This window comes from Artibeus jamaicensis, unplaced genomic scaffold (genome assembly GCF_021234435.1).
Source record: "Artibeus jamaicensis isolate MK-2021 breed Jamaican fruit bat unplaced genomic scaffold, CSHL_Jam_final scaffold_369, whole genome shotgun sequence".
Taxonomy (NCBI): Eukaryota; Metazoa; Chordata; class Mammalia; order Chiroptera; family Phyllostomidae; genus Artibeus; species Artibeus jamaicensis.
Window position 1 is genome coordinate 14,159,685 of NW_026522042.1, and position 26,448 is coordinate 14,186,132.

Sequence of the window (26,448 nt, forward strand, 5' to 3'; positions counted from 1 at the left end):
CTAATATCGAAGTTTCCCTGTCCCCCAGCGGCCGGTTCTTGCCAATTTCTCAGGCTGGAATCCAGCTCTGGTTGACCACGGCATTTATCTTCTCTTCAATATCCCCTTCACTGGCTTTTCTGCCTTCCTTATCTCACTTTCTCCACTCCCTCACTTCCTTTATCACCTCCCAAATAAACTACATGCATCTAAATCCTTGCCTCCAGGTCTTTTTTTGGGGGGGGGGGAGGGAAACGGAACTAAGATAGATGGTACCAGAGATGGCCATAGAAAGTTAACCCTCAAAAATGTCCTCACTTCCTGGTCAGGGGGCTACACGAACCTCGTTGCTGGTCTAAGTGGGGGCAGTGATACCCAGGGCACGCCGTAGCTTCAAGGTTCCTAAGACCTGCACCTCTGAGTGTTTCGGGTGAGGTGCAGGGACGGGGCTAGGGAAGAGTCATAGCTCTCAGGAGGCATGGGGTTGCAGTCATGATAAGGATTGTAGGTGGCTGACTTTGAACTCTCCTGGAAGCCTTGAAGGAAGAGTATGGGACATCACTTCAGCCAACTCTCAACTCAAGGCATAGTGTGAAAGCCAGAAAGCATTCATGGCCAACTTTATTTAGACTCTCCTCTCTTGCAGCAGGAGGGAAGACTATGCTGAATATTAGCCTCAGAGTACAAAAATAGAAATGCCCGAGCTATGGATACCAAATGGGTAGCCAGATCTGGTGTTCTGTGGTAATGTCAGGATTGTGAAACCTGAGCTGGTCCCATTTGGGGAGATGCACTGCACCATCTTAACCCCATGTATCTGACTCTTCCAGGCAGGATGCTTACTTCTGAAGAGGGCTTCCCTTTTCTCCTGTGTTTTCCAATAGTTCACTTAAATTCATCTTTATTTTGTGGTAAGGAGTGAATTGGGAATCCAACTTGATCTTTCTGATTAAGCTCTCTAGATCCTCAGCATCACCGATTGTATAATTCATCTGCCTCCACTGACTTAAAATGCCACCCTGATTATAGGTTAAATTCCAGTATGAATTGGGGTCTCGTGGGAGAAAACCCTGGGTATTCACCAAACCCATTTCCTCTTCTTTCGGGGCCCACCCACCAAGGTAGTTTCCCAGCTTCCTTTGCGGGTGGGATGGCCCTGCCCTGCAGAGAGACTGGGAAAGCACCCTGGGGACAGTGGAGCTGAAGCAGCAGGGAGCAGGAGCTCTAGACTCCTTGTGCGGACAAGCCGGAGGCGCGGGGACGCGTTTTGTTGGACTTTATGAAAATGAGAAGTAATCTTTCATTTCATGTGAGCCGTAAGTTTTTTATGTTTTTTTTTCCCTTAAAGCAGATATCCTTACTCCAACAGATATAGGTCTATTTCTGGACACAATGATGTTTCACTTATCAGTCTGCCTGCTCACGTGCTAGTAGTGCACGGTTTTAATTGATGTAATTTTATCATGTATTTTGGTACCTAGTAGGGATAATCTCTTGTATTTTACAGTTTTTTTGTTTTCCCTCGTATAAACATTTCTCCATGTAAATTTTAGAACCAGTGTCACAAGTTAAAATAAAATTTCCTTGGTATGTTTACTGAAATTGCATTATATGTACTTGGATACAGGAAGCACTGACATCTTTATTATATTGAATATTATAACTTTCCATAGATATCTTTCCATAGATATTCATCTCTTCATTTACATTCTTTGATAACTTTGTAATGTTTTCTTTAAAGGAAAGGTGGTGTCTTTTCGTTCACTTTATTCACAGGTGCCTCTGGGGGCAAAGTTATGTTATTACAAGGCATCACATCTTATAGCTAGTTGTTGCTTGTATGGAAGTGTCCTGTGATGCTGTGTTGCCTCTTAGCACGATGTCAGGTGAAAAGAAAACACCAGTCTGAGACCCCAGAAAGGCACTTACAGGCAAAATGAGTCTTTAAAAAAGTTTTAAAATGTCTACGCTGCACAGCAGAAAAGCAGACTGTGTAAAGAGGAGACAGATTGTGGGCTTTTTCCGTCGTCACAGAACGCCCTCCTTTTTGACTGGGATCCCAACGAGCCACTGCACCTGGGACTCCCCACGAGAGCGCCAGCCCTCGGGCGCCCGAGGAGGCCCAATAGGCACCACCGCTCTCCACTAAGTCTCTGAACATCTGAGAAACAGGCCCAGGCAGGCAGGCAGGTGGAGATGAGGATGTCGTTACTAATGGAAAAGCGGATATCGAGAGAACTTAAGTCCAGGGCAAGAAGTGGTTTCTAATACTGCACCCCAGAGAGAGACTCTGCCACCCACTGGCTCCGCAGGACACCTGTCGGCCTGGGGGGCCCGTTCTTAGGAGCTTATGGTACGGAAGGACAGAGCGGGCCGTACACCTCCACGAGAAGGCGTCCTGTGATCGCTTCCTCCCCCGGGGAGCGTGCCGACCAGGCGGAGCAAGGCCGGGGCTGCTGTGGCGCTGCCTGCACAGGGAAGGCCAATCTGGAGGAAGTGGCGCTCCTCCAGGGCCAGCAAAGCTATGAGCATCTAAGAGCAGTACTTTGTAGGGACCCACAGTTCTCAGACAATGGCGTCAATCGCTAGATGTGAATTTTAGGCAGAAAATCGAACCCTATGCAACTTTACCTCACACTGACACATGCGTGTGTGGAGCACGGTTCTTACCAGGTTTTGTCCGTGAGAACAGACGACAGGACAGCAGGGAAGCTGCTGTAAGTCACTCTACGGACAGAATCACGGATCACAGGTAGTAGTTTTTAGCTCTTTTGGACACACCCAATCCTTGGTCACAGTTCTTGTACAATACCTGTATTTGCTCAATTTGCACTCAAAGATAGCATACTCACAAGGAGATATATAACAGAAGGCACATTATAAGGTTTATTACCGCCAAGCCTCCAGTGGCCGCCATTTCTGTGCTCACCACGGTGACAGCCAGGAAGGGTGCTGGGGACTGGGACCACGTGGGGAGCGTGGCCACTGGGGAGGGCAGGGCAAACAGCTAATTACCGTGCGATGCTGGGCACAGGACAGAGCACTCTAGGAACACAGGGCTGAGAACGACCTCTGAAACACGGGGCTCTGACAAGTTCAGCTGCCCCAGTTCACAAAACTGGTAACTGGCTGAGGCAGCACTTGAACTTGGTCTGATGTCAAAGCCACCTGTCCCTCCAGTGCCACTTCGTGACTGCGGGGCCACTCACGGCTCCGGGTAGGACAAGACTGCGGAGGGGGACGGCGCTGCTGTACGGACCAGGGTGGTGTCTGCCCCAAAGCTGGCAGCCAAGTCCAGCTCCAGCTGACTCCACCCCCGTCCCCCTCCTTGAGCGACCAGGGTTATGTCTGAAGGGCTGCCACATGACCTCACAGGGCCAGGCTGGCAGAGCCACCCCACACCCCACTGTCTGTGATGGTCCCATTTTCCTCAGTTCTGAGCGAGCAGGGGCTGCCCCGAGGCGAGCGTGATGTCCAGGGGAAGGGAGTGCTTGGGGGGTTTGGACGGAACAGCAGTGAACCGCTCTGGCTGACGCAGGAGGGGCTCTGTGGCTCGAGGTCCCGTCAGTCAGCAATGTCAGAAACGCTAAGCATAACCCTAGATGCTATGAATGTAATTTATTAGTCCAGGGGACGGCAACTTTCAAACACTGTCTACAGCAGAAGTTTAGCAGCCGAAATCCTAGACTGATTTAAAAGCAGGCAGGAGGGAGGGTATAGAGAGGAAAACAAAATGGGGCCGGCTTTGATTTCCCTAACCCCCTGAGTGCACATGAGGATAGGTTTTAAAGTAGTAAGCGGATGCTTGTACCAACTGCAAGACAAAAATTTAAAGTTATGAGCAACTCTGCTTAAAGTCCTGTTACTTCTTTCCTTATGGGCAAGGACCTGCCCTCTTTGAATAAACTGAAAATCCCTTAACAGAAATAAAGTGGAAGCCAAGATGGGGGTTAAAGACCACGTCAGTGCTTGGGAGAGGCATGAGTACAGCTGAGAGCTGAAATGACCGTCACAGGATATTCTACTGAGGGCCGAGTCGGGAAATGAGAGCCAGTATTTACCAAATGGTTCTTGCCTAAGGCCTTTGTATGTGTTATTCCTCACAATATTTAATGAGTTCCCTTATTGTAAAAAAAAAAAAAAAAAGGAAAAAGGAAAAGGAAGCTGAGGCGGCACAGAGGGCGCACTGGAGCCAGGCGGTAGCTCTCTGAGGCTCACACTTTCCACTACAAGCTACTGTACTTCAGTCACAACACATCTCAGTCCTGGCACGATTCCCACCCACTGAGGTGCCACGGCTTCTAAACAGCGCTGATGGCTGCAGAGATCTGTTGCTACTGAAGAGCACTGTGAAGTCCGAGACATGGTAGGAACGCTGTAGCTGTCGGTGAGCTGAGTGTTCAGCCAGGGAGGTCAGCAAAGGACGTTGAACTGTGCAGCCCCGGCCTGGCTGCCCCGCGGTAATGGGTTCCTGCTTCTGAATCACAGAACCAAACTTACAAAATACTGATGTATAGAATGCCAACTTGCTGATGTGCAATGGTGAGATGTGGTCTGTCTGTGAGGGACCAGAATGTTCGCTGTTCAGAGAACTCTCTCCTAAGAATCAAGGTTCCCAGAAACCTCAGTCTCACCTATAGTCATGAAGTCAAACGAGTAAAGGGAGAGGATGATGCTGAAGGCTGGACCCCAGAGTGCAGCCAGCACAGGGCCAGAGGCCCGGGACCAGGGAGTCCCCAGGGGGGCTGCTTGCGGCTCAGGACGGCCAGGCAGCCCCGCACAGTCCAATGTGGAGCACTCACACAGCTGAGCTGCACGGACCACGAGCATTTCTGAAACACCACCGACAAAAACTGCTTACCTTTCAGGAGAGCGCCTTCTCTTAAGATGTACGGTGAACAAGATAGTCTTGTAGTAAGCAACACACCCCTGCCTGTACGCTACTGGCAGTTAGATGAATGTATTACCAGAAGTTCAGGGTAGCTACTGCTAAAATAAAAATCAGTATTTGGAGATAGTATTATATAGAGAATAAAAGACTTTGACCAAGAGCTCCTGAGAACCTGGAACACTTAAAAGATATCAAAGCTATAGTCTATGCTTACCCTTAAGTCACGTTTTTCAGAAAGCTGTTCAAAATCCCATGCTTCTGTGATATCTGTACCTAATCCAAAACACTGTACTGTGGTATTCCACATTGGCACTCAGAACACACATGGAGGCTGCTGTGATAAATTAAACATCTTCCTATGTGAACTACATGGAGGCATACTTTACTAAGCTGGTTCTACAACTAAGCGATCCAGGTGTTCCTGAAAAGGACAGTGGTGCCGGGACCCTCCCTGAGTTCAGACGATGCTGACCCACACCGCAGCTGATGGGAACTGTGGTGAGCAGCTGCAGACTGAGCCAGGCCCATGAGGTCGCTGCTCTGAATGTGTGGAGATCGGGGATGGGTAATCAGTGCTATAGTCTGGTTGTGCATCTTTACACCCCAATACACACCTTTTTATTTCTTCTAGCACACAACATTAGTTTACTCATAAACCTATTTATAGAACACTAATAAAAATAAAATTTCAAAACTTAAAAATAAATAATAGCATTATTTTGCAATTCTGATTTTACCGTGAAATAAAGCTTTTTGGCACATAATGTTCTATCAGAATGGAAGGTTAACTCAGTTTGCTTTACTTTTCACACCAGAAACGAGCATCCACACTATCAGCTCTGGAAAATCAACTTGGTGACATACAAGAAATATTGGAAAATACAATCATGGGAAAAAAGGGGGATCTGGCGCCATCTAGTGAGTGGTAATGGTAATGCGACCTTCAGCATCAGCTATTCAGTTAGTTAACATGATCTTGTCATCAGGTACACACGTGGTCAAGGCCTGAAAGTTCCATGCAGAAGTGAAAACAACTACTGTATTAGGATTGAGGAATAATGTTTTTTTTTCCTTTAAATTCTGTCCTACCTGTTAAAGGAAAATCAATCAAGTAGATAGTTAAAAATGATTACTGAACAGGATGAATACTGAAGAGAGGAAAGACTGGCCAGCTGAGTAAATGCAAAGCTCCACGATTAAGAGCCAGTTGGACAGGGTCTGTTCCTCACAGGGAAGCTAGACAAAGGCCGTACTGATGGCCAGAACTGGAGATTTTTTTTCCTACTATTTACACAAAGAGCTGTTCTATTTGGAAAAAGTATCTACCCAGGCTGCCAATAAAGCAGCACCTAAGAGCGATAATAATAACGATGCTCATATTGACCATCATGGAGGTACAATACCCGAGAAGGGCTTTTTGATTAGCAAACTAGAGTTAATTTCTGTTTGGTTGAGTTTAGTTAAATAGACCTCCTCATACCAACAGTGCGGAGAGCATTTTTTGCTAGAGCTGGATCATAATACCAGCCTCGGAGAGGTAGACTTCCTGCAACATTTTCATGGACTGGCAAGTTTGTTTATTATTATTATTATTGTTTATTAATTAATTTATTGGGTAGTAGCTTTTGAGAGTGTCACTTTCCTATAAGGCCAGGGTACCCTGAGGACGGGAGCATGCCTAAGACATGTTTGTGGCTGTCGTTTCCTCTCCAACATTTCCTACAATCGGTGACTTGTTTCTTAGCTGTCCCTCAAGAGGGCAGGGGCCTCTGGCCTGTTCTGTCCCTTACCACTTACCCAGCGTGTAATTCTGTCTGGCGCATTTAAGTGTTCAATAAAGGTCAGTTAGCCGAGTGAATCAAATGAATGAACGGATCTCATACAGTCCCACTGACCTAGGAGAAAAATGAGAATGGGGGGAAAAACCCACCCTTCAAGAAAAAACAGGGACATCTGTAATAGCAGAAACAAAAAAACTCCCCCACAAAAGTGAAGACAATTACAGAAGGTGAGCAAGGTAAGCAACAGGGGTAGACTCAATGCCCACAAAATTGCCACCGTTCAGCAACTGACGACACCTGAAAGATGTTCACTCAAAGTTAATAGAAGACCAAGTGTCCTCTGGAAGACTCGCTTACAAGGAAGTGAATGAAAAACCTGTCACTACGCTGAGATGCAGCGGGAGCCCAGTGTTTGGCTGTTTCAAGACGAAGAAGACTCTGCCGAATACACCAGGTGAACGTCCAGACCCCCATAGAGGGAGCGTAGTGCACTGAGGACTTTTTCCTGAATGGTGTCGACTTGCTCAGAAGGGCAGTAATCATCCCGACTTGACCTGGAACCAACAAGAGAAATTAAAAAACACACACACAAATAGGATGAGATCATACTGTGCAGTGAGGAAAAGCTCTTATGTGTTGACTTCAATGTAAAATTGTAATGAAAGTTGCTGGGTTTGGGAATAATAATAGTTATAAGCTACTAAATGTTTGCTCATATCAGGCACATGGCATAAAAGATGTTCTTCAATGTCCTTAGCCACTCTAGGAATCAGGTACATGTACCTTCCCCTTAGAGCACAGGTGTCAAGCTCATTTTCACCGGGGGCCACGTCAGCCTCACGGTTGGTCGCCTTCATAGGGAAATTTGTAATTTTAGGACTGTGATTTTAGGACTGTATACATGTAACTACTCCTTAACTGTTGAGCGAGAGCTCAGCACGGCCACGGGGTAGAAACAAGGAGCGCGGCCACATGGTGGAGGGCCAGACTCGGCCCGCGGGCCTTGTGTTTGCCGCCTGTGATTGAAAGGAATCTGAAACAGAGAAAGACTACCCTGCCCAGGTCACACAGCTGTAGCCCACAAGTGCATGGGGGACAGGACTGGAAACCGTGGGGCCCACGTGCAAAACCTCAGTGCTCAACCACTAGTCCGACGTTGCTGGAAAGGGACCTGTCGCTGGGGAGTCCTGAGGCTCATTATCTTAGTGACTGGGAACCCTTCTCATTCTTTTAAAAAAGACTTTGTTTATATGTTTTAAAGTGAGGGGAAGGGAGGGAGAAAGAAAGGGGGAAAAACATCGATTGGTTGCCTCTTGCATGCCCCCAACCAGGGACCTGGCCTGCAGCCCCAGCATGTGCACTGACTGGGAATTGAACTGGTGACCTTTCGGTTTGTGGGAGGATGTCCAACTCCCAGAGACACACCAGCCAGGGCTTCTCATTGTTTTACATGTACATTAGGGCTAGAAATTATGATGGCAGAGGCCTTCCAACTGATAAAAGGGCCCCACTTCTGAAGACAATGTTAACTCCACAAGCGTACAGGACTGTCCAGGACGAAACACGGGGACGTGCTGGTGTCGGGACCAATTTCCTAGGCAGTAAGTATGGAGAAAAAAGCCAAGTGGGATGGGACAGAAATCAGCATTTTGGTAAGTCTTTGTAGAATTACCAACTGTACTGTGAATGGCCAGGCAGTTCCAGTGTCACTGTCGATGACAGCTGGATTCAAGTCTGAATGACTGGATCAGTGTCTCCTGGTTTGAAATGGGGCGAGGAAGCTATTTAGAGGGAGGGATGGGGAAGACTGGCATAGAAGAGATTTTTGGACAGAAACGGGGCTAGTTGTAATGCCTACTCCCTACCGCAAGTATCTTAGAAGTAAAGATCAGTCTCTAAGACCTCCAATATGCTCATTCCACTCTCTGATGATTAGATTGAGACTTCATTTAACACATAATAATGATAGAAAACAATCTGAAATTACTGTCCAAAATATACATATGGATAAATACCTACTTTAAGAAAGTATCATATATAAAAGATAATTTATGACAAATAAGAGGCACTTAAATGCTGAGTATCTGCGTTTGTAACTGTTACATTTAGTGATTCTTTGTAAAGATGCAAGTCTGGTGCGGCATTTTAACACATTGCTTTGCTCAACTACTTTCATTTCTCCTTTATGTTACAATGATATTGTTGTATGGACATACATATATAAACATATATTTAAATTACGTGTATATGTAGGTTATTGCTATAAACCAAGACTAAACGTTTGTATACACTCATTCCCCCCCTAGCCCCCGAAATTCGTATGTGGGCACCCAATGCCCAGTGTGGTCCGATCCGGAGGGGAGGCCTTTGGGAGGTGGTCTGTCTGGTCATGAGGCAGGACTCCCTCCAGGTGAGATTTAGTGCCTTACAATGGAGGTCCCGGAGCTTCACCCTTCCGCCACATGAGGCTGCAGGGAGAAGGCAGTTGTCTATGAACTAGGACTTCCCAGCCTCCAGGACTGTGAGAAATTTCTGTTGTTTGTAAGCAATAGATCTATGGCATTTTGTTACTGCAGCCTGAATGGACTATGACAATTACATTAACTATATATTATGTACAATGTGTATCTATTTTTAAATTATGTGTGTATGTAGGCTGGATTATCTATGAATTTTATTTTAGGATGGTAAAAGATGTTACAAAATGCTTGTCACAAAAAAATATAAATATTATTTGATTATTAAAAGCACTTATTCTAGAATCTAACAGTTCTATAGAAAACCAGCCCAAAGATTAACATAGAAAAGAAAGATTTATTAAATTGTAACTACACATATAGTATGTTTAAATTTAAAACATGGCAGCAGCTAAATACCCCTCTGTAGGACACAGAAATGGGAATTCTTGTGTTTATCTGAGTTAACATCACCATCTTCAAAGACAAGGTAACATGTTCTTTGGCATCCACTACTAATAGTAAAGAGAAAATGCAACACCTGAAATTTGAGCCGAGAGGGTAAAAATGGGTAAGAATCACTGTATTAGCAATCCTTGGATTAATTTACAGAGATTGTATTAATTTCCTACTGGTCTATAACTAACTGTCACAAACTTAGAGGCTTAAAGCAGCACAAACTGGTTATCCTGCGGTTCTGTTGGAGGTCAGAAGTCCTAAGATAAAGGTGCTGGCAGGACTGCACCTTCCTCTCTAGGCTCCGGGAAAGGAGCCGGCTCCTGGCCTTTCCAGCTTTGACAGGCTGCCTGTGTCTGTTCCTTAGCTCACAGGTCCACCGTCCACCTTCAAAGACAATGTCCCAGCACCTTCCAGTCTCTTGGATGCTGACCTCCCTGGCTTCCCTCTAAGGACCCCTCTGATTATATTGGACCCACCCAGAAAATCCAGGATGACTTCCTCATTTTAAGAACCTTGAACTAATCAACATCTGTAAAGTCCCTTTTGCCATATAAGACAACGTATTCACGAATTTCTGAGAGGATGTGGACACCTTTGACAGGCCATTACTCAGGCTGCTACTCACCTGGCAACTGTCACCAGAGTAGGCTTTGGTAACTTTTCCAGTAAATAACATACAGACTGAATAAGATATTCAATTTCTTGTTCTGTGCTGACATGGTGAGGAAGTTCGGAATAGTCACAGGTTAGACCAGCTTGGTGAACCTGATGTGAGACAATTAAAAATTACACAGTTAAGGTTTTGTTGTTTTTAGAAGATTCTTCAACCATTTAATGACCTTGCTGACAGATCTTTTGATTTTTTTGAGGTGAGATTATTTTTTTCCTTAATAATTTCTGTACCATAGAAGTTATCAATTCTATCAAGTTGAAAAGAACTGACCTACACAACTGTTTGGGCCTGAGGCCTTTTCTAGAAATAATTCTTTAACTATTTTTAAAATTTATTTAATGATTACAGATTCATTGTTTGTCTTTACTTGTGTTTGACAATTCACATTTTCTAGGAACTTATCCATTTTACCTAGATTCTAAAAGCTGATATGAAACAATACATAACATTCTCACCTTATTTTCTGTTCCAACATATCACTTTTATCTTTAAACACCTGCACTTAGTACCCTGTTCAAAGCTTCGAGAGGACGCATGGGAAAGCCTTCCTCCTGCCTTACTTAATGGACTGCACCCGGTTTCTCCTGTACCTGTGTGCGGGCACATGCTACTGAGGTCTGTGCATGTGCTGTGATTGTAAAGGACCGGCACTAACTCAATATGCCCGGGAGCTGGAAATGGCTCACAAGCCGAATTTTGCAGCTTCTGCTTTCAAGTTCTGAAAACTGGGTCTCAAACCCGTCACAGTTTGGACTAGCATATAAGAGTGCAAGGCGTGCAAAAAACACTAATCTGCAGTTTTACTGGAAGCTCTGGATTAACATCAAAGACTTCATGCATTACAGTATTATAAAATGACAGACTCTGCAGAATCTTCTCCACTCAATTGGCTGAAACACCCAGCGTTCTGACCCCGCAGCTGCAGGCACGCCACATTTGATTACATGACCTGCGACTGCGCCCATGACATCCCTTCTCTCAGCATGTACACCCCTCCCGACCACCAGAAAGTCCAGAGGTCACGGAACGATTAAGTAGACTTGCTGAAGACGTTCATTAATGTCATGTGCCTTCAGGGCACTTTGAAGCCCTTCGTGTCTTCTAACTTTCATTTTTAATAACTGCCATTAAGAAGGAGGGTGACTAAGTATGGTGCCAGCAGAATACTAAAAATATTGGGGGAACACTTTGTAAAGTATGACTGTCTCGCCATTATGCTGTACAAAACAATACTAAATGTAAAGAATAAAAATTAAGTAAAAAAGAACGTTGAGTCTTGGATTAGCCACAATTTAACCAAAACATTCTTTAGAGAGTATTTTTTATTCTTATAGAGTTAGCATTAAATTAATATGTGAACTGCAGTTCAGATAAGGCGATTAGGTTGTATTCCACAACTAAATAAAACATTAAAGCTGAAACACAACTGACTGAAGTACAAGAAGCACTACAGGTAAAGGAGGAAGTCAAAGCTTGGGGGTCGCAGCTCTGGCACAAAATCTGAGAAAAGGCACGTGAACCTCAAATGGGAAAATTTGTGCTTCGAAGACTGCAGAATGATAGAAAAATAAAGAAATGACCACCAATGGTGTTGTCTTTTGCTGCTGCATTCAGATCCCTGTTGGCACAGTCTGTTAATGCAGCTGATACCACTGAAAGGCATCACCAGGGCGCCTCCTTGTGTCTTCCGTGTTCTTAATCAGAGAAGTTTACACAGTGTGGAAAGAAGGAAGTAAAAGGAAGGGAGGAAGGGAGGAAGGGAGGAAGGGAGGAAGGGAGGAAGGGAGGAAGAAAAAGAAAGGAAGGAAGGAAGGAAGGAAGGAAGGAAGGAAGGAAGGAAGGAAGGAAGGAAGGAAGGAACTTTAGAAATTGTATTCTTTTTTTCTCTAGGAAGAAGAGAGCTGACCAAAAAGCAAAGCAAAACAAAACACAGCACTTTTGTTTCACAGATAAAACTGGGAAAAGCACGTTTTTCCTAGAAAACTGAAAAATGTCCCAGCTTCTAAAAAGCATATGTTTTTTTCATCACTTAAAAAATTAGTTCATTCACACATCCCAGGAACACAAATAAAGGTGACCTACTTTAACAGAAACCACACTTCTCCATTCAGAAAATAGGGTCAATTTTTGAATAGGGTTGATTTTTCTCTTCAGTATAAAATATTTACCATTTCGTAGTCTGGCACGTCCATCCGTTTTTTCAAACTCTGTACAAGTGGAACTAGTGATTCCATTCTGGAAAAAAGCCACCCCTCAATTAAACATCACACCACCTCAACCAGAATTACAGTAGCCAATGATACATTACCCTTAAAATTCATCATTAACAATATGTTTCGTATGCTTATTTATTTATTTATTGTTCAAGTACAGTTTTCTGTCTTTTAAGTATGCCTCTTGAGAAACAAATAAAGCTGTTTAAATATCATGTTAAAATATTAAGAAGTATTTCCTGCTGTTTTCTTACCTAAAAAGATTACAGATTGTGTTAAATGTTGAAAATTAGCACTCAAGAAACTGAGATTTTCCTCGTCTCTAAAAATGCAAGTTCTATTGTGATTTTAAAAATCATTTTGAAAAGGAAGGGTCGGGGGGTGAAAACGGGAGAGCAGGTGGGGGAAAACTGGGACAAATGTAACTGAACAACAATAAAAAAGTCATTTTGACAAGCAAGAAAACTAAGTGCCTTAAATACAGTGTCAAAAAAAGATAGGTTCCTGAAGGTTTAAGAAAATTAACATACATATATTTACTGACATATATACAATTATAATGGAGAAAGTTCTATACCATTTGATATAATAACAATGGTGTGTTTAAGGTATTTAATTTAGGTAGAACTCTTTAGAAGCCCCGATTAATCAATAATTCTAGCACTTTAATGCCTTTTCTACCAACATCTACCCATCTGCTAAAAAAGGAAAGAAAAAAGAAAAAAGGAGGCAGGAAGTCCCATCTGTCCCCTCCCATTACTGCTACCTTATGGCTGATTCTTACATTGACACTATGGAGAATAATTCCAGTTTGAAAATAAGCTACTTCTGGTCTTCTTTGCTCCTGGGGACAAAAGGTTCTATTTCAGTTTCCTGGTCTCTTGAGTTTATATAATTTAAAACATTATTTTAGAGAAAAGTAAATACACTATTTATGTCACTATCCTTTCAAACCAGCATTAATACTAAGGGCATTCTTCACCCTCTACCTGCCCAAATCAATAGATGATCTTCTTATTTTCAAGGCTGGTCAACTCCGAGAGGACTGGCCAAACAAATGGCCTGATGAAAAACCCAGCTTTCAAATCTTGCTCCCTGATGCCATGGGCAGCTTGAATATAAACTCTTCTACTTGTAGCTGGGCTATCCTTCAGAGGAGGCACGTTTTCCCATTATAATGACCAGTCTGGTAAGTTACTATTCTATTGATAGGTTATTTTTCTTCCTTATTCCACTTAGAACAGGGACTGTCTTACCCATTTTTAATGAGTTTCTTCCATGAAACCTACCACTACATCTTACACACAGTAGGGCCGCTGCCGCAGTGACTAAAAACACACCCACTTACTATTATGTGATTTTGGGCAACTTAACTCTGTGCTTTAGCTCCCTTATCTATGAAATAGAAGTGATAATAATTAAGTCATAAGACTGTTGTAAGAAATAAATGAAATAATGCAAGAAAAAATCTTAGAATTATATTGGGCACACAGAAAGTACTCAATAAATGCTAAAAAGTGCTAGTAAGTTTGTTTTGAAATGTAATACTAATTTTTTAAAAAGTGACTTAGGAAATCTAGTCACATGTCTAGGACGGGAATATTGCAGAGATGCAGAGAAATGTTTGAGGGCCTTACCCAGGGTTCGACGCCCATTTCCGCACAGTTTCTTCATCATCACCATCGCACAAATCAGCAAAAGTTGCTTCTAAATCTTCTAACTGGTGAATCCGAGTATCGACACAATCTACCAAATCCTCCTTTAAATGCATAGAAAAGCCGAAATTATAGTCATTCTTTCAAAAAACAAGTGAAATCCCATCCCAATGAAAATTGCAGTTCAATTAGTTAAAACATGGTTTTCGAGTACCAATCACGGCCTTTCCCAAGAAACACACACAGAAAAGGCTCCGGACGGTCGCTGGGGAGCGCTCTGTGACAACATGTTCGGTTACGCGATAAACAGACAAAACCCAAAGAAGTCAGGGAACGCTACCTCTGTCAGGTTGGCATCAGGCTTTTTAAACTGGTAGAGCTCTTGCAGGATTTTGTATTCCTCCTAAAAGCAAAACAAAAAAATCCATATGTTAGAAAAAACATTACTTTTTTCAATAATATTTAAAAATTTTTTAGTGATATGTTTTAAGTGAAAAATGGGTATGATTCAAAAACTTCTTAGGCATTTAAAGATGAATATGAGAAAATCAGGCAAAACATATAATTGACATTTCATTGTAAATAGTATCATTTCTTTAGGGCAACTCCATCCATCTGGGCATGGCAAGTAGAGGTCTTTGATTATTTAGATAAGTCACAAGGCTTCTGATATGCATACAGAATAAGGATTGTAAAGGACAGCCTCATCATTAGAAATCAAATACTGAACTTAGAAAAAAGAGAGTTAATTTGAATTCCCCCAGAATAGATTCCCCAAGTAGAATAAGGAAAAACTTCCTGAATGCCAAGACAAGCAAAGCAGATGTGCCCCTAAATTACACCTAGGAATACTGACTTGGATCATGAATTTATCAGTTTCTTAAACACAAAATTCCAACACTGGTGATTTGCATTTAAGATCTGCTGAGGTAGCATAAGATCACAGGCCTCAGTGATTAGCTACAAATAGTCCATGTGTCATTAGGTACCTTACTATTATTCACTGAAAAATCTGTCCACAGTTTACAGACATCGAGTATCTCTGGAAAGACACCTTAACAAACGGCTGTGGCATGTGCTTCTTAGGCAAGAAACTGAGGGGATGGGGAAAGGGAGTGACGTTCTTTCACATACACACTTGCATTTACTGTACGACTTGTTTTTTTCCAGCCACCCATTACCCCAATTAATAAATGCAAAATAATAAATAGTACCTAGAGCAGGGATTGGCAACCTATAGCCTACAGTTTTTTTGTATGGCGTTCAAGTTACAAATGGTACATACAGTTTTAAAGGATTTGAAAGAACAGGAAGGAAAAAGATACGACAGAGGCCACACTGACCCATAAGAAAGTCACTCCTATCTGGCTGTGTGCAGAAAGTTTGTTGATCCCTGATCTAGAGAAATGGCGTATAATTCTCAAGGTCTATGTTTTAGAAATACCACATTTACCTGAGTGAATATTTCTTTGAAGGGGTTCTTGACTGAAAAAAAATCTAAGTCAATATCTAAAACAAATGCATCCCCTTTCTTCAAAATTTCCAGGAGTTCCCCCGTGCTGACTGTAGTCTGGCATTCCTGGCTTTCAGAAGAACATGAACATGAAGGTTCTAGGCAGGTCTGGACCCCTCTCTGTGACACTGTGTTCTTTTCCAATCCTTCTGAATAAGAGTCACAGTTAGTAGAGGCAGTGTTTTCTGTGTCTTCCAGTGCTAGCTTTGGTTTCTTAGCAGGAGACACTGCATCATTTTCTTCTTGATTGTTACAGACTTTATATGGCTTTACCATAATTACATCCAATTGTAAAGGTTTTTGATTCTCTAGCTGGTCTTCAGTTACATAAAGACCGTCGCTTAGGAAGTAATGATCTGTACTTGTAACCCTGGATCAGAGGAAAAAACTATTTTAAAGATGAGTGGACAAATTAGCTGACATTTCACATAGCATTCCACAGCCTTGCAGAATTATTAAGATGTTGGGCAGACACTGGGGGCTGTCTCTAATATCTGTACCTCCTGTTCTTCTGTAGCAGCAGCGTTCCCCGGATGTGTAGCTGGGCACCCAAATGCCCGAAGTCAGTCTGTCTCGCAGCTGGGTGTGGCCGTTTGACTGAGGATGTGCCTGGCTCTCCCCTCCCCACTGACTGGCATGTAACAAGCCCACCTTGGACTATGAGGACAAAGGCAACATTCTAGAAATGATGGAGCAAACCAGACAGAAGAAACTGGGGTGTCCCAAACTACACACAGACCTGCCCTGGACTATATGCGGTGAACTCTAATATGAGAAAGAAAGAAATAATCCTGTTTAAGCCAGTGCTTTGGTTTTTCTCTTATACCAGCTGGAACTTTACCTCCCAAAATCGCTGAAGACAAAAATTACATCTGGAGATAATATCTCTTAATAGAAGTTCCCCCGATGTATTTCAAAGCTTCATTATACTTTATATGATCCTAATATTTTAATATAAAAAAATCTTTTAAAAATCTTGTACATGTGCAGAACGTATTCCACAAGTTGCAGATTTCTGATTTTAGACATATTGGCACAATCTTAGCTGTTCATCTATATTATGCCCTGGTAAGTATTATGAATAGCAAAACCAAATGCTTCTTCTAGAGGCAGGCTCTATCCAAATAAAATAATGGTTAATATTTATTATCTACCTACTCCAACATACAGTCTTACATTTAAAAAGATATGATTTTCCCCAAAAAGAGTAATGACACAATAAAACTAGTGTCCAGGCTCATTAAAAACTGTACCATCCTAAGAAAGACAAAGGCTGTACCCCTTAACCTAAATCTGTATTCTTCTTTAATAATGGATATTTTACTTTGTTCATATTGGTTCAAGTATTTCAGATGACATACCTACACGTATGTCTCTTCCATAAATTTCTACTTGCAGGATTAAAATCATGAGATAATCAAAACCTTTCTAATATTATTATACACACCAAGTTTCAAATGTCTGTTTCAGGTTGCTCAAAATTATTTGATTTTGCAGAAACCCGTTACAGGTTAAAGTAACACTGAAGTACTGAATAAAAATGCTACCACTCTTTCACATACACCAGTATTATGTATAATAATATACATAATATCCTGTATGAGTATATTCCCGTATTATGAGGAACCCTATTTATTATTACATTCTCAATAAATAAAATTTCATGCATATACAGTAAAGTGACTTGTGTAATATACAAGAAAAGTTAATTATATCTTAAGGATGTCAGAAGTAAAAAGTATCATATTCAAAGATTATTATTTCATTTTCAATGTGTTACCATTTAATCCCTACATCCTTCAGGTTATAGAAAGATATAGTTCCACTGCTTAAAACATTCATCCCCTCACAAGAGAATTCAGAAGATACCCAAAACACTGGTTACATAGTTATTACTACAAAAGTAGTTGTACATGTAACCCAAGCCAGAGAATTTTGTAATTTAATTTAGATTGATTATCTAAAGCTAATCATATTAATAAAATTAAAACCCCAAATCTACTTGTTAGCCATTGGAATCATAAAAAAAACGTGAGTTACTTTTGCTTTTTCACTGCTAATTTCTCCATTCAGCAAACCATAGTTATGTTGGAAGGAAATAGTAAATGTATCATTAAATATATAAATCTAAAAAGTACTTCAATGATTTAATGGAGTTAGACATTAGGGAAGCCAGAATTCCTGGAGATGAAGATCACGTTATTCAAAGACAAACTGGGCCAACACCAGAGTTTAACTGGTGTGTGGAGAAGTTTAAGAGACTTGAAAACTTGTTCCTGATGTTTTGAGAACTCTTTTTCGAAGAGCTGACGCTTAATCTGACTCTGTACATGTGTAGGGACACTTGTCAGTTATTACAGGAACCCAAAACAGGAGAGCGGCATCCAACCTGTTTCATACTCATGAGGAAGTCACCTGATTGTGGTGGTGGAAGTGTCCTTGCCAACTAAAAAGCGATGTCTGCCCTCTCTGATTTGCTGAGCCCATGTAGGATGAAGCCATATTACGTGAGAAAAATGGCCGGCGTAAACTGCAGGCATGATCCAATTCTCAATACTTAACTCTCTGGAAAAGAAATAGGAAGAATAAAAACTATTAGTGAGAGATTTTTTTCCCCCAAATGTAATTTCATTCACAGTAATATTTTAAGACAGCAGGTCTCAAAAGGGGGTCTGAGGGACCAGCTGGAAGGTGCCTGAGGTACTTCTTGTGACCAGTAGTTAAAAGCAGTTTTTCCCAAACACTGAGGCGTTGTTTTCCTTTTCCGTGGTACTGACATTTGCACGGTGACACAAAGCAATTGCAGGTCGGTGTCCTGAGATTAATCAAGGCGATGGCACCAAACTATACTGGAGTCACCGTGTTCTCCACGACCAAGCACTAACCCTCCCCAAACCCAGTTTCACGTAAAAATGTCCTTCACGATGGATCCTTGATCTTGAGTACACACTTTAAAATATTCTGTGTGGTAAAATTAGAAGTGTACAGAACGTACTTCTACTATATACATTGAAGTCTCAAAGAAAAGCACTTTTGATTGAATTGCAAGCAAAACACCATTTTTCTTGAAAGACTGATGATAAATCATGGTTATTCAGACTTGAATATGAATTGTTGGATTCTACGGTCTAAGCTTTAAGAAACATCCACTTGTCAAGTGTCAGTACAGTATTAAAGAATATTCACAATTATCTGAAAGGCTATAAACATTCTCTGAGTTTTTTCATATACTTCCACCAACACAACATATGGTGTCTGAATAAATGCAGAAGCAGATATGAGAATCTTCTATAGAGGCAACTATTAAAGAGATTTATAAAAATATAAGCATTGTTACTTTTTTTGCTTTAGAAAATATATTTGTTTTTCACAAAAGTATCTTATTTACGCCAACACATAGGGTCTGAAGTGAACTAATGTTTTAAATGCTTCTCAGTTTTAATTTTAAATATGGTAAGTATTGGTAGACATAACCCACATTAAAGAAAAAGCTCAATAATTTTAGGGGTATTCAGGAATCCTGAGACTAAAAAGTCTAATAACTAGTATCCTATGACTACCTGTACAGTTTGCACACCTGCTTCATAATTATGTTCAAATTTGAAAACATAAAACCTCTAAATATAAAAGAGTAAGACAAGGCCCTGGCTGGTGTAGCTCAGTGGATTGAGCACAGGCCTGTGAACCAGACAATCGTGGTTCGATTCCCAGTCAGGGCACATGCCTGGGTTACAGACCAGTTCCCTGCAGGCCCGTTCCCAGCAGGGGACGCACAAAAGGCAACCACACATTGATGTTTCTCTCCCTCTCTCCTTCCCCTCCCCTCTAAAGATAAATAAATAAAATATTAAAAAAAAAAAAAAGAGTAAGACAGTGGCAGACCTACCATGTTTTTTTAAAGAAACCAGTGGTATGAATTGGGGTTTTGGAAAAAGTCAAATGTAATTAATTCAGACAAGCATCTTTCTCTTGCTCATAATCAATAAAAAACATTTTATTGATTATGCTGTAACAGTTGTCCCAATTTTTCCCCTTGTCCCCCTCCACCCGGTACCTCCATTCCCTCCAGTGATCTCTCCTCCTTAGTTCATGTCCATGGGTCATGCATAGATGTTCTTTGGCTACTCCATTTCCTATATAATTCTTAATGTTCCCCTGTCTATTTCGTATCTACCAATTTGTGCTTCTTAATCCTTGCACCTTTTGCCCCATTTTCTTCCTTCCCCCTCACCACTGATAACGCTCCAAATGACCTCCATATCTATGATTCTGTTCCTGTTCTGCTTGTTTGCTTAGTTTGTTGTTTGGAGTTAATTATCGATAGTTGTGAATTTATTGCTATTTTAATATTCATCATTTTGATCTCCTTTTTCTTGTATCATTCCCTTTAGCATTTCACATAATAATGGCTTGGTGACAATGAACTCCATTAGCTGTACCTTGTCTGGGAAGCACTTTATCTTCTCTTCCGTTCTAAATGATAGCTTTGCTGCATAGAATAATCTTGTAGGTTCTTGCTTTTCATCACTTTAAAATACTTCTTGCCAGTCTCTTCTGGCCTGCAAAGTTCCTTTTGAAAAATCAGTTGACAGTCTTATGGGAACTCTTTTGTAGGAAACTCTTTGCTTTCTTCTTGCTGTTTTTAAGATTCTCTATTTATCTTTCATCTCTGACATTTTAATTATCATGTGTCTGGGTATGGTCCTCTTTGGGTCCAACTTGTTTATGATTCTCTGTTTCCTGGACTTGTATGTCTATTTTCTTCACAAAATTAGTTAAGTTTTCTTTCATTATTTTCTCAAATAAGTTTTCAGTTTCTTGCTCTTCCTCTTCTCCTCTGGCAACCTGATCTGGACGTTGTTATATTTACAGGTGTCCCAAGGCTCCTTAGCCTAACATCGTTTTTTTGAAATTTTTTCTTCCTCGTGTTGTTCCAAATTGTTGATTAAATTCTCATTTTCACCCCCCCCACTGTTGGTTCCCGGAAGATTTTTTTTTCTACTGTATATATTTATTTACTTATTTATTTAATTTTAACTGTTGTTCAAGTAGATTTTTCTTTATTTCACTTAATGTAACCTTTATTTCTGCCTGGGTCTTTTAAAAAATATATATATATTTATTGATTACGCCATTACAAGTGCTCTATTTCCCCCCTTCATTCCCCTCCCCCCTGCACATCCCCTCCTCCACCATTCCCCCCCTTTAGTTTATGACCACGTGTCTCAAGTTCTTTAGATTCTCTATTTCCCCTACTATTCTTGCCCTCTCCCCTATCTATTTTCTACCTACCATCTATGCTACTTATTTTCTGTACCTTCTCCCCTCTTCTCCTTCTCCCACTCCCCTGTTGCTAACCCTCCATGTGATCTTCATTTCTATGGTTCTGCTCCTGATCTAGCTGTCCTCTTAGTTTGCTTTTGTTTTAGGTGTGGTTGTTGATAACTGAGTTTGCTGTCCTTTCACTGTTCATCTTTTTTATCTTCTTTCTCTTAGGTAAGTCCCTTTAACATTTCATATAGTAAGGGCTTGGTGATGATGAACTCCTTGGATTTGATCTTATCTGAGAAGCACTTTATCTGCCCTTCCATTCTAAATGAAAGCTTTGCTGGATAGAGCAATCTTGGTTGTAGGTCTTTGGATTTCATGACTTGAAATACTTCTTTCCAGCCCCTTCTTGCCTGTAAGGTCTCTTTTGAGAAATCAGCTGACAGTCTGATGGGAACTCCTTTGTAGGTGACTGTCCCCTTAGCTCTTGCTGCTTCTAGAATTCTTTCCTCCATTTTAATCTTGGGTAATGTAATTATGATGTGCCTTGGTGTGTTCCTTCTTGGGTCCAACTTCTTCGGGACTCTATGAGCTTCCTGGATTTCCTGGAAGTCTATTGCCTTTGCCAGATTGGAGAAGTTCTCCATTATTTTTTCAAATAAGTTTTCCACTCGTGGCTGTTCCTCTTCCCCTTCTGGTACTCCTATAATTTGGATGTTGGAATGTTTAAAGATGTCCTGGAGGTTCCTAAGCCTCTCCTCATTTTTTAAAATTCTTGTTTCTTCATATTTTTCTGTTTGGTCATTTTTTTCTTCCTTCTGGTCCACTCCCTTGATTTGAGTCTGTTTTCTTTCCATCACTATTAGTTTCCTGTGCATTTCCCCTCATTTCAATTAGTTTAGCCTTCATATATTTCTCTAATTTGTGACTAAAATCAACCAGTTCTACGAGCATCCTGATCACCAGTGTTTTGAACTGTGCATCTGAAAGTTTGGCTATGTTTTTGTCGCTTAGAGTTATGGGTTCTGGGACTTTGAGTTCTTCTTGAGCCATGTTTTGGTCTGTTCGTGCCTGTTAGGTATGAGGAGCGGAGCCTTAGTTGTTCACCAGGGAGGGGCCGCCCAGGTTGCTGTGTTGTGATGCTGTATGTGGGGGCGGGGTCAAAGAGGGACAATGGCGGTCCCCTCTGCTGCTTCCTGCTGCCGAGGCCTGCGCGGTCCGTCTCACTGCTCGCTCCTTCACTGGTTTATCTGCATGCAAATGTGTGACCGCAGTCAGCCCTCAGTTGGTCCGCCCGCTTCTCCACACCTGGGATCCGCCCACGGCTGCCTGCGCACCTGGGTCGGGGGGCCTAGGTCAGTCTGGTGGATCTTTCCTGCCTGACCCCGCTCCGCTGCTGGCTCTGCTCCTCTTACCAGTCTGGCTGAAGGGTTTGTTGTTGTCAGACTTCCATATAGTTCAATTTTCTGTGGTTTGGCTGTGTTTTTGTTGCTAAAACTTTGCTTTTTTAAAACTTGGTTGTGCGAGAAGGCACAGTGTTTCCACCTACACCTCCATCTTGGCGGAAGTCTTTGCCGGGATCTTTTTTATGCTGTTACCCAGTGAGTTCCTGGAGCATTCTGATAACCAGTGTTTTGAACTGTGCATCTGGTAGGTTGCTTATCTCCATTCTGTTTAGTTCTTTTTCTGGAGTTTTGATCTGTTCTTTCATTTGGGCCATGTTTCTTTTGTCTCCTCAATTTGGCAACCTCCCTGTGTTTGCTTCCATGTATTAGGTAGAGCTGCTTTGACTCCCTATATTAGTACCATAGCCTTTTATAGAAAAGCGCACCTGTAAGTCGTATGGGGTAGAGCTTTAAGTAATCTCCAGGGTGGGCAACCCATGTCACCACCGTTGCTCTTTGTGGGGGAAGGCTCATAGACGGGACAAGAGGGCTTGTAGAGAGGTCACTGCCTGGCCTCGGGAGTTTGGCTTGGGAGGAAGCTGTCTCTTGGCACTCGCCCTGATGCTAGTCACTTCGTTTTCTCCCCATATGCCACTTGTGTCCTTTCAGGTGTTGCCCTGGTGCTAAATCCCAGCAGGTGTGAGTCCGCTGAGTCCTAAGTCTGTTGTGGGCCCTTGAGAGGAGTCTCCTGAGGATCCTGCAGTTTCTTTGGCCGCCACAACCCCTACTGGTTTTTACAGCAAGAAGTTAAGGGGACTTATCTTCTTGGCACTTGAACCCTGGACTGGGTGGTCTATTCTGAGGCTCGGATCCCTCCTTCCTGAGGTATCTCTCTCAATTTTTATAAATAATACGTGGATGCAGGACCACTCATTCCGTGTCTCCACACCTCTCTGTGTTTCTCCGTAAATCCCGACCCCTCCTACCCATCTGGATGAACACTGCTTCTTTACATCCTTGGTGTCGGACTTCCATACAGCTTACTTTTCTGACAATTCTGGGTGATACCTGTTTTGTAGTCTGGTTGTACTTTTTGCTATAGTTGTGTGAGGAAGTGAGGTATGTTTACCTATGCCTTCATCTTGACCAAAAGTCCCTATCCAAGCATCTCTCCCTCTTTAGGGATTTTATTTATTTTTACAGAGAAGGGAAGGGAGGAAGAGAGGGAGAGAAACATCAATGTGTGGTTGCTTCTCATGTGTCCCCTATTGGGAACCTGGCCTGCAACCCAGACATGTGCCTTTACTGGGAATGAAACCGGCGACCCTTTGCTTCACAGGCCTGTGCTCAGTCCACTGAGCCACGTCAGCCATGGCCAAGCATCCATCTTTTAATTTTATATTAAAACAGGAGAATTACTGCTGTGTAACTTTTTATATTGTACAAGTGGGCTAATTCTAACAAATATGTACATAAAGAGAAAGCAACAATTTCAGGGAACTTTTTTTTACAGAAGAGGGGCTAGTAAGTCATTATTTATAGATACGTTAGGTATGATCCTTCCTGAAGAATAGAGTACAAATTATCAATTTCACTTCCATCTCTATGATTCTATGTAACTGACAGTCAACAGGATTTGTCACCTGAAAATAAACAAATTGGGAGGTTGGAAAAACTCAATATTGGAAGGAGAGATACACAAATTAAATTATTGAATGATGTGTTTAAGACACATCATTTTAAAAGACATTTTATTAATTTATTTTTTAGGGAGAGGGGAAGGGAGGGAGAAAGAGAGAGAAATACCAATGTGCAATAGATACATCAATCGGTTGCCTCTTACACACCCCCAAATGGGGACCTCGTCCACGGCTGAGGCATGTGCTCTGACCTGGAATCAAACTGGCGACATTTTGGTGACCAGAGACCTGGGACAGGACAGTGCTCAATCCATTAAGCCACACCACCCAGGGATAAGACACATTTTTTTTTTTTGTGCCCCAATATTCAGACTTTTAAAGCAGAGAGGAAGGTAGAACTGGCTCAGATAACTTGTCAAGTTTCTTTTATACTACTTGTAAAATTCTGTATTTTAAAGCAAAGGTTGGCAATCACTGACTGGGCCACTCATTTTCTGTAAATAAAGTTTTATTGTAACAAAACCACGGCCATTTGTTTACATAGTGTCTATGGTTGCTTTCACACTTAAAGGGCAGAGATAAGTAGTTACAACAGAGACCATATGACCAACTTAGCCTCAAATATCCACTACCTGGCTCTTTCAGAAACAGTCTGTCAAAGCTTGCTTTAAATAACATAAAGGAGGCAAACAAAACAAACTCATGAGCTTAGCACAGTCTACTTCCCTTAATCACTTAAAATCTACTGCAAACTATTATTTCAAGCATGTATAAGATCATTAACAAAATCATGTATTACCTGAAAAGAGTTTCCTTATCAAACACAGTGTCAGCTGGCATATTTACAGGAATAAGGAGATCTGGATGTGAGTCAAAATGCACAAAACTTATATTACTGTCAGGAAGGTGTTTTGAACCGATAGCTCGGTATATAAAAGGCAGAACCTGTAAAAGACGTATGCACCCGTTCAGAACTGGCACCAAAACCATGACTTTACACTCAAGTGCAGACTGAAAAACAGTGCTAAATGCGACTGCATATAATCTGAAGCACACGAAGCCATTAACGATTGGGTAAATACATGTAGGGAAAAGTGTCCATCGGCAATCATTTAGGTAATGACCTCAAGCTCTATTTTTTTCCTCAGAACTTCCAACTTGCACCTCCAAAGGTTTTAATGGGCATCTTTTGCTGCCACGATTAACTCAGAAAATGTGAGGAAACAGACAAGAACGGAAAAAACCTGCTAGTTAATACACGTACTAACTTGTGTTCAAGCTACCCCCAGTCTTCCCGTCCTTTCCATACTATAAGAAGGTGTGGTTAGGCTAGGAGGTCTATAGGGCTTTGTCCTGTTAAAGTTCTATAGCTCTACATTTAATACTGAAATGGATTAAGCAAAAAAAAAAAAAAGCCTCACGGACACAGACAACTGTTTGGTGATTGCCAGAAGGAAAGGGGGTTGGAGGGAGGTACAAGAGGGTAAAGAGAGGATTAGTGATGATGGAAGAAGACTTGACCTGGGGTGGTTAACAAGCAACACAATAGGCAGATGATGCATTATAGAGATGTACACCTGGAACCTTATGATTTTATTAAGCAATGTTACCCCAATAAATTCAATTAAAAAAACCACAATGAGTGATCAAAAAAATAAAAATAAAAAGACTGAATTTGAAGGCACTATCCAATCCACACTTGCTCTTTCTCTCATGCTTATACACACTATGTCTCCGTCTGAAGAAGCCCAACTTCCTTCCTCTCAACTGTCTCCATCCGTAAACCTGGAATCACCTTTTCCTTTTTTCCGATCCAGAGAACTTTCAAGGTTCATTAATGCTGCTTAAAAAAAAGGTGTCCGATCCATGGATCTGCCTTGTAGGCTTCCAGAAGTCTGCATTCAGGCATTCTTTTCGCTACTCTAAAATAGCACTGCCATAGAAATGGGAAATATTTTAGCGTTTAGAAACGCAGGGCACCGTATTAAAAACTGTATGTGCACCCTATGCACGCAATAATACTAATGGCCCTAAAACTGTCTCTATTTCACATATGACAGTCCGCATTCTTTTTTTGACAATCCACATTCTTAACAGTCTCCCACCTACACAGCAGGCCTGTGCTGGAGATGCCGGGGAGGGCAGGGAGCCTGAATTAAGGTGCAGGTTAAGGATTCGGGGATCTGCAGTCAGACGGCCGAGGGGCCGGAAGCAGAGTAAGCGCCCCATTACCACCAGTGCCTATTCTTCCAAGTTAGCTTCCAAGGTAGTTTCGGCGTTTCCCCCATTTCAATGCAACTCGCGCAAGTAACCGATTCTGGTTCTCTCTGGCCTCCCCGGCCGAGGCCAGCTCACCTCCTGATGATCCTCCACCACCCACACCGGGAGCTCAGGGTAGCGCCGGAGGCGAGCGCGCTCTCCTGCAGTGTCGCTCATGTTGCCACGCTCCGCTGTCAGTGATCCAGAGACCCTGGAAGAGGACCCACTAAGGACGGAGAACAGTCCCACCACCCTTCCCGAAAGGAACCGCTCGCT

At 42.0% G+C, this 26,448-nt stretch overlaps 1 protein-coding gene across 3 annotated transcripts; it reads right to left on the reverse strand.

Moving 5' to 3' along the window:
* Nucleotides 1-1,383: 1,383 nt before the first annotated feature.
* CUNH5orf22 (chromosome unknown C5orf22 homolog) lies at nt 1,384-26,448 on the reverse strand. Of its 3 annotated transcripts, none has more exons than XM_037129023.2 (9): nt 26,269-26,356; nt 24,713-24,773; nt 18,036-18,185; nt 15,561-15,990; nt 14,448-14,510; nt 14,090-14,211; nt 12,408-12,474; nt 10,192-10,331; nt 1,385-7,205 (listed from the first exon to the last, which is right to left on the reverse strand). In XM_037129023.2, the coding sequence occupies exons 2-9, from the start codon at nt 24,751-24,753 to the stop codon at nt 7,073-7,075; spliced, it is 1,146 nt and encodes a 381-aa protein (XP_036984918.2). In that variant the 5' UTR covers nt 24,754-24,773; nt 26,269-26,356; the 3' UTR covers nt 1,385-7,072. The 3 variants fall into 3 exon arrangements, with proteins under 3 accessions (XP_036984919.2, XP_036984918.2, XP_036984917.2); XM_037129022.2 differs by having other exon boundaries at nt 1,386-7,205; nt 24,713-24,858; nt 26,269-26,448; XM_037129024.2 differs by lacking the exon at nt 24,713-24,773 and having other exon boundaries at nt 1,384-7,205.